Source organism: Sebastes umbrosus, chromosome 3, assembly GCF_015220745.1.
Source record: "Sebastes umbrosus isolate fSebUmb1 chromosome 3, fSebUmb1.pri, whole genome shotgun sequence".
Taxonomy (NCBI): domain Eukaryota; kingdom Metazoa; phylum Chordata; class Actinopteri; order Perciformes; family Sebastidae; genus Sebastes; species Sebastes umbrosus.
Genome location: NC_051271.1, coordinates 29617105 through 29625921, shown reverse-complemented (window position 1 = coordinate 29625921; position 8817 = coordinate 29617105). Strand labels below are relative to the sequence as shown.

General features: G+C 42.0%; 1 protein-coding gene across 1 annotated transcript in view; it reads right to left on the bottom strand.

Annotated features, from left to right (window-relative positions):
- Nucleotides 1-404: 404 nt before the first annotated feature.
- The window catches only part of ccdc85al (coiled-coil domain containing 85A, like), a 31756-nt gene continuing 23343 nt past the window's right edge, over nucleotides 405-8817 (bottom strand). Inside the window, exons 3-4 of the mRNA XM_037765867.1 lie at nucleotides 3737-3794; nucleotides 405-1465 (exon numbers count right to left, since the gene is read on the bottom strand). Of these exons, the coding sequence (XP_037621795.1) occupies nucleotides 1447-1465; nucleotides 3737-3794 (77 nt within the window). The 3' untranslated portion in view covers nucleotides 405-1446. The remainder of the gene's footprint in view (nucleotides 1466-3736; nucleotides 3795-8817) is intronic.

The following is an 8817-nucleotide window of genomic DNA, read 5'->3' as shown; positions in this document are numbered from 1 at the left end:
GAGCCTGTTGGTCAGGATGTGAGGGAAGGTGATGGGTGCAGAGGAAGGGGAACTGGCTGTTACAGTTCCAGTGACTAAATGGGAAATTCCCTCCGGTTTGACCCTATTGTCTCCCAACTAACAGGATGAGACATCATGTGACGTTTAACGTGCGGTGGTCAGGATGTGTTTTTGCATGATTACTTTACTTTACTTTCTTCAAACAACAACAACATTCAAACAACTCACACTGTGATCTTATTTTGTCATTGCTGCTGTATGTGACTTATAGATTTTTTTTTTCCTAATCTTATAATCGGCTTCACAACGTGTCCAATGTGACCTCCGGCTGCAGGGTCAAAGGTCACCACACACTCACCTCCCAGTCATTTCAGCACACTGAAATAAAACCTGAACAAGCGATGCACCTTTACATAAAGAAGTCTGTTTATTATTTGATATATATATCATATGCATCTTCATATAATAGTTCTAATACCAGTAAGTCAAAAATAATAATCATATTATATTTATATATATAGATATATAGAAAACTAATCCAATAATCTACTTTTTACTTTGACTTTACTTCCTTGTAAAAAACAACATGGAGAAACGTATAATCTTCTCCCCAGCTTCAATATAGGCGCTTTAAGGGAGCAAAGAAGATAATACAAAAAAGAAAAATTACACCTGAACATTGCATCTTATAGAACTAGAACATCTGTCAGCAGCTAGTAATGATGACCATCTCGGTTTAAGACACAGGAAGAGGTTGTTTTTTTTTCTTTGCTAGAACATCTTTGACAAATATGCTTTTTGTTTTGTTTTTAAATTCAGTTGAAATGGCTGAAAACGTTGAAGACGATGGCGATCGTGTGATCGGCTGGATTTGGAGACTGAGACAGAACATTAGATTACACCAGTCTCAGTACACACTATCTGAAGATGAAGTAGAGGAGGGAGGGAGTGGATAAAGAGGGAGGGGAAACGTGTGGGAAAGTAAAGGTTTGGAACAGCAGGGTATAGAAAGTTTAATTTATGTGCTTCTCCACCAATGATGTACATTTGTAAACAGAGGGTAGCAGCACGAACAGTGCAGAGTTGTCTACATCTTCGCTCACCGATCCCCAGCGTCCCTCCCTTTCTCTGGGTGCTCTCCGGGAGGTAGCCGTGTCACAGTTTGAAGGGAGAGATATCCACTCTAATCCATTTAGCTGCGGCAGTCTTCGCAAGTTTTGCCAACCGTACTAATAGCATCCCCCCCCCAAAAAACTCCCCCTCTTCTCTCTAACTCTCGATATGTAGAAATGAAAACATGGAGGCAGGCTTGTTCAGGGCTGTGGACGTGGAAGAGGCCGTGGACGACAGGCCATCCAGAGTCGTGGAGGGTGGCGTCCAGGGGCCCTCGTGTCTATCAAGGCCAGAAACTGCGACCCTTGAGGAGCTTAGCTGGTCAAGTTGGGGTCAAGAGGAGGCATCAAAACTGTACGGGAATAGAAGAACAAGAAGAAGAGTTCTTATTATTACAGTATCATTTTTGTGATGGTAGCGATAAAGTGTTACTCAAACCTGCTAATGCATGTTTGTTTTTGTAGCAACATGATTTCATAGATTTTTACGTCATTTGGAGGCAGAGTCTGCGCAGTAGTGATCGGGCGGTTGAACACTTGAACATCCACCAGCGTGATAAGAACTACCTAAAATGACAGAAACCATCTTTGGGAAAAAATTATTTGACGTGTACTTTGACCTTTTAGTTTGGCCCATGTCCCATCCGCTAACATGGAGGAGGCGGGCTTTATGACCTATACTGCAGCCAGCCACCAGGGGGCGATTGAGATGTTTCAGCTTCACTTTTGGGGAGCTGTTATGTCGTCCATCTTTATATAGAGTCTATGTGCTTAACACATGTATTTCATGAGAAGTTTGATGAGTAATAGCGGTATTAAATTAACCTATTGTTGATTATAAAGCTATTGACATCCCCTGCTTGGTTAGGCTGAATGAAGTCAGGATTACACAACTGATCTAATAGGAAGTCCAGCTTCTGTGGGATGAAATCCGGCATTCATGACCACAATGTTTGCATGTATTTTTGCTGAACAATTGCCAAGTAAGAAAGCATTACTCAATTTTCTGGTGATTAAAACTCGTCCATTAGCAACGCAAACATTCTCCTTTTCACAGCAGACATTTTGACATTTTCACAGTAAGAAAAACACAGGTGTTCAGGCTCCGTTCTATTCAAGTGTCCCCGTAAGCCGTGACAGTGTGGCAGTGTGGCAGCATGCACGATAACAGAACCTTGAAGCCGAAGCATCTAAATGTAATTCAACCATCATTATGTGTCTTCTGTGAAAAAAAGGCTCATTCATCTGTGTTCTCTTGCCAAATAAGTACAGGTCTCCTGACTCTCGTACTCTCCAACACAAATACGGAAGTTAACCTTGAAGGCAATATTCAGTTTTTACAATAATCCATCAAGTCTGCAGTTGTAAATGTTAATACGCTGTTAATGGATTTTGGTCCAGATGCACCAGAGCCAAAGGGATTTTTCACAATCTGGCAACCCAAAAGGATGCTCTTGGCTTGTTCCTGAAGCAATAGCAAATGATTTATTAACCATAAGTAAAGCCATTAGTTACAACTTGTCATAGATAGATAGATAGATAGATAGATAGATAGATAGATAGATAGATAGATAGACAGACAGACAGATAGATAGACTAGCTGCATAAATCCTGTGGAAGCAAATGAAACAGACAGAGAGTTTAAGTGAGTAAGATGTTCATCTCTGCAGGCTTTTGTGTTGCTTATCAGTGACAGATCCTTTTGTTCCTGCCTGTGTCTGTCTCCTCCACAGCAGAGAGCCCAGGGACGGCCACGGGACCTGACTTCAGTCTGCACTGTTAGCACATCCTTGTTGCTTTTTCTCTGAGCTCGCAAATCATCTACTGACATGAAGTACACTTTCTTCTGTTCCTCACCTGAGTCATTGATATTTTTGTATGAGGCGAGTGGGCTGAAAAAGCACGGGCATAGAAAAGAAAAAGAGGAGGCAGTGTTCATCCACAGGTAGAAAAGGCCACCATAGAATGTGTGCGTTATGCGTGTTTGTATGTGTGTGTGTGTTCTGGCTGGGGGGGGGGCGTGACTATCCTCTAGGAGGGAGGTATGTCTTGTCTTGCAGTCATTAAATATTAACACGGCCATCTCGCCCCCCGCTGGGGCTTGATTGAAGATGTAGGATGGCACACCACACGGGGACAGGATGGGGTCACCTCTAACTCTGTAGTCCCACCGTACTGTAAACCCACTGTGATTACACCTGGCCCAGACCAAGCATGCAAACACATTACTCATCTGGAGCTGGGACGCTGGCCTAACTCAAGGACTGACCCTGCAATGACAGGGGATCACAACACAATATAAATCAGAGACATTGTGTTGATCACCTCATGATTAGCAAGAGAGCAGAGTGGGAAAAATAGTCAATTTTTTTCGTACAGTCCCGACAGAGAGATTTCTGATTGTCCTCACAAATACCCTCCAAGCCAACTGTTAAATGTAAATAGGTTTCAAGACTCCAGCTGAAGGAAGCACTCTGTATGGTAAAATAGAATAATGGAAGCTAATTACAGGATTATGGGCCCTCGTGGAAAGAGCACACAATGACCTTCTTTGGCTGTTCTTCTTTCAAAAGACTCTAATTAGGTTCACGAAAAAAGAAACAAGGTGGAGAGGGGTTTCTTACCTGTCCCATAGCTTGACGTTTCTACAGTTGTTGGTGCAGCAGCCGGCTGATATCAAAGCTGTGACAGAGAGAGAGACAGAGGAAGAGACGAGTTTTAAATGTGTTGTTTTGACAAGAGAAGAGCGCTTCATTAATCTAATGATTTGGAGCTGACGTCTGTCTTTTTTAGACTGCCAAAACAAGGGGAAATTACTCATTAATAAAAGATGGTGATGGAGTACCACCAGTTTTTGTCATCAGCGGAAATGTATGTAAAAGATGGAATTGGTAATGTTTATTATTGTCCCAGAAACCACTCACCCTGGCTGAACGATACATAAAGGAATACTTTGACATTTTGGCAATCATTATTATTATTATTATTTTTGCAGAGAGTTAGATGAGAAGATTGATATTACTCTCATGTGTATGGACCTATAGCCAGGAAGCGATTAGCTTAGTTTAGCAAAAAGACTGGAAGCAGGGGGAAACAGCTAGCCTGGTTCTGTCCAAAGTGCAGTTACGTGGTATTATTTCTTAGCAAACAATAGAGTGATACAGGAATGAGTCCTAAAACCCGGAAATGAGCTAGCATTTTAGCACTTCAGGTTCCCTCGTCTGGAAGTCAATGGGTTTATTGAATGGGTTTTTTAGTTAGATTCCTGAAATAAGGTCTGTGGTTAACACAAGCTTAAGAAATTGTATATGTTTTGTTCTATGACATAAAATATGTCAGTAAATATCCCACTCATGAATTTTGAAGCTTTTACGTGTCTTAAAAAAGGCGGTTACTAACAAGTGGCTAAATGAAACTACTAAACGTCATCACGCCCTTCAAAAGGGCTCGTGTTCACCGTGTTCACGAGAAGAGTCCACATGAACGCCCCTTTCTTGTGGTATTCAAAACCTCGTAAGTGGAATGTTTCTGAAAGCTCCGAGTTTATGAGATGTGACGCATTTGTTGACGTCAGAAATGGCGGAGGTCATGGAGGTTAATTTTTCGGTGCATAATAACTGAATATATTGCAATTTTAGTCGTATATTGTTTTTCTTTGTAATTTTATAATAGGTCTGAGGAAAATGTTGATATACCCAACGGCCTCATCTTTTTCCTCTGTCATTATGCTTTTGCATTTCCTACATTATGTTACCAGCTTGCTAAATTGTTAGCCTCTGTGGCTTCTAGACGCCGACAGTAACGTTAATGTTGCTGTTGCTTAGCAGCGGTGTTCTCACGACTTAACCACTTGAACGCCAGGCATATTGTGTACACAACTTCCCATGTTGTAAACACAAGCTCACAAGTTTCATTTGAAGGCACCCTGAATACAGACAAGAGGTATCAGTGTTCTCCTCTAACTCTTGGCAAGAAAGCGAATATGTGTATTTCTCTCTATTTGTACAGTATGTTACATCTCATTAGGCTTTTATCTCTTTGTTCTATAAACTCAAAGCATTTCGTGACAAAGGTAACAATTTAAATGCGCAGCTAGATGAGCTTTTAGAATTCAGAGACAGACATAGTTCACTCAGACCGTCCATGGCCACCACTTTATATTGTGTTGTATAAAGCAGCATTTACAACTTTTCCACATGCCCCCCTCGTCTGTTTCAGTCTCTGCTGCGATGGTGCAAGTGACAGCAAGTATGGTGGCATCAACCTTCACAGAAAATGTGAATCATAATGTACACGCACATAAACACCTACAGTCGGACTGATTTCTCTATACCTTAATCTCATAGTGTATCAAATTTAAGACTAGAAGATAACGTGGAACAATAGCAGGAGACTAAAGGGAGCGGACAGCGAGAGACAGAAACAAGGATTTATTTTGCTGAAGGAGTGATAGATTTCTTTGTTCACTAAAAGTTCAGCCGTGCTTTCTCACACTGACAAGTGTAAGACATCACACTGTCGCAATAAACATTATAGTCCTTAAACACAGAGCAGGCAGGCTCTGGACTCTATCTCGACATCCACAAAAACTCCTGTGCTGCTTTATTTCTGCTGGGCAAGAAAAATGTTGCTGTCAAACAAAACGGTGTTAATCTAAAGCAGCTTTAAAGTACAGGACACACTGTATTTGCCCCTCGTTCTCTTTGGCTCTGTGAGCACTTCTGGTCAGAACTTGGTTCGGTTAAGCGGCGAAAAAATGCCTTTGCCTTAAGCGGTCCAAGCTTTTAAAAAAAAAAAATGTTATCCCTCTGTACCTCCTTTGCCCTTCAAAACAATTCTTTTATCCTTGCCCCCCCTCCCCACACTTGATATCTCTCTGGCTCTCTTTCTCTCTCCACCAACGGTTTCCTCCCCATGAGCCTATAATCATGTTTTCAGCACATTTCCTCTCCTTGGCGCGCTAACATCTCTCATTAAAGATTCATAACGCTCTTGTGACCGCTGAGTTCTGCAAAAGATTCCAGTAGCCACCTTCACTACTCACTTCCCTGCCCCTTCCCTCGCTCTGTTTATCCTTATGGGGGAGGAGGGGAGGTGAGGTAAGACAGCACAAAGAGATATGAAAACTCCTTTCAAAAGTCGGGGGATGCAGCGGTGGGCTGGAGGGTATTTGAATTTGGAGGTCAGGGTGTGTGGAAGGGAATTGATTTCACGGCTAAAGCAGAGCTCATAGAGAGCGGTAAATACATGATCACATGCTCACTTCCTCCGCACACATAAACACAAAGACACAGAAGGTCTACAGGAAGTGCAGCTGATCGAGCTGTTCAGATGTTACATTTGAAAGCAGGACTTTCTGAACATGCTCTGATAGATCGATACAAACATTGTGTGGTCTAGCAATGACTTCCCAGCAGTTTCTGCGTGTGGTTTTGGATTGATGCTACAAATAAAATCAGCATTAAAGTGGGGGTAGGCAGAATGTTTTTGCAAAAATCCCATAATAACCTTTCAGCATATTGTAATTCAAGTGTTCTGAGAGAAAACTAGACTTCTGCACCTCCTCATGGCTCTGTTTTCAGGCTTTAAAATCTAGCCCGTGATGGGAGACTTTGACCAATCATAGGTCATTTCAGAGAGAGAGCGTTCCTGTTGGCTGTTCATTCAACGGCGGCAGCTGTCAATCATGCCTATTTCTTGCGTAAAATGTTTTCAGAAACATCTTGTAGTGTACTGTTTAATATTAGGCCAAGTACCCGCTGTACAAAGTTCCAGATGTGTTCCAGATACATTTTCATAACAAACACATGGTTGGCGTTCCCTCTGTTCCTGCGCTCCGAGCCTTGTCTGGGACGTCCAGATTCATTTCATTCATTTGCAGTCAGCAGAAGATTTACAGTGGAAGTGGCTTTGCTTGATGTGTGTTACTGCAAAGGAGAAGACCTCAACTAATGTTGAGGTAGCCCACTGAGTACTAGTACATTCTAGCAAGGCTAATGAAGAAGTAGCTGTTGTTGGCTGTCACCATCTGTCACCGTTTGCCTTGAAGGTTGTGTTGGTCTGTCGAGAGTCTTCCAACAGAAACAAACACGCAAAGTCTACAGGAAGTGTAACTGATAGCTATTTAAATGGTACATTTGAAAGCAGGACTTTGAACATGCTCTAATAGATCGATATCAATATATGGCCAAGCAATGACTGTTTCCAGGATGTGTTTTTGGTTTGTTTCCAGAGATCTGAAACATGAATGTTGGTTATATTGGTGCAAAATAAACAGTAGGCCCATTGTAGCCTACAATGTGATTAGCTCCAGATGTGATCCAGATGATTTCTCATAATAAACACATGTCTGCAAGGCCTTGACATCACCCTGCCATATGAAGGTTGGCGCCCCTCTGCTCTTGAGCTCATTACCTTGTCTGGGACGCCCAGATCACTTTCAAACATGCTTGATATTTTTGTCTCGTTGCATTATTTTTGGTACCAGTCTGGCGGCTCTGTACATCACAGTAGATACACCTGTGATAGCCTACAGTTAGCTTACAGTACAGTCAGGAATCAGACTACAAACACAACAAGGAATGCTCAGTTATACAAAATATGTCAGTAAAGAACGACACTGCATGAAAGATTTGAAGTAACAGCTGGTGGAAACAATATAGTTTTTTGTTCAGCGTATCAAGCCAACTCAGTTCTGGGTCTTAGGACAGCACAAGAACAATTAGCTTAAATGGATTTACTGTCTAAAGGTCTGCAGTCACACACATACGCAGGTCACAAGATTACAAACTGCTGTCTCGTGATGGAGCAGGCCCGTTAACACACAGCAGGCATGTGCCAAAATACAGAAAATCCCTTTAAAGTGAACTTGATCTTGTGACCTCTTCAAGGAGGGTTATACAGTGAGAAAACATACAGTGCACTTGAACGGTGTTTGTTGATTTAGTTATGGGCAAGGCGTTAAAACCCAAATTGGATTAAACAGGATGTGAGAGATGTGTAGAGGGAAGAGGGCTCTGTGTGGGTCAGAGCAAGAGCATATAGATAATGTGATTACTCAAGAATAATGTGAGGCCTAAGCTCCCTTAAATTACACCTCTGTACACCAGAGCTCGATTGAAAGGCTCTAAATTTCCCCACAAAGAGATCTGAGAGATTGGCCGGGGAGGAGCTGCTCCCACACTGAATAAATCACTGTTCCGGATGGGGAACCCTGTTCCCTCTGCAGCCAGGCTCCAATTATTAACTCTATATAACTCATAATCCTAGTTTATATAAGAGATTCAAGGCTGTTTTGTTTTTGAACATTATTTAAAAGGAGCCTGGGAACTAAAGCAGCTCTGAATTACCGCCTCACCAGTCAAGTTGCAGTTTACATCCATGTCCGTCCAAAATGTCATCACTTTTTTCCTGTTTGTCAAATTGTAATAATTAGCATATGAATTCTTGAGTTATGGCCAAAAACGTGTTTTGTGAGGTCACAGTGACCTTGACGTTTGACCACCAAATTCGAATCAGTTATCCTTGAGTCTGAATGGATGTTTGTGCCAGATGTAATACAATAACCGCCAGGCGTTCTTGAGATATCGTTTTCTTGAGAATGGAACGGACGTGGGGGTCACAGTGACCTTGACCTTTGACCTTTGGCCACCATAATCTAATTATTTCATCCTTGAGTCCAAGTGGACGTTTTTGCCAAATTTGA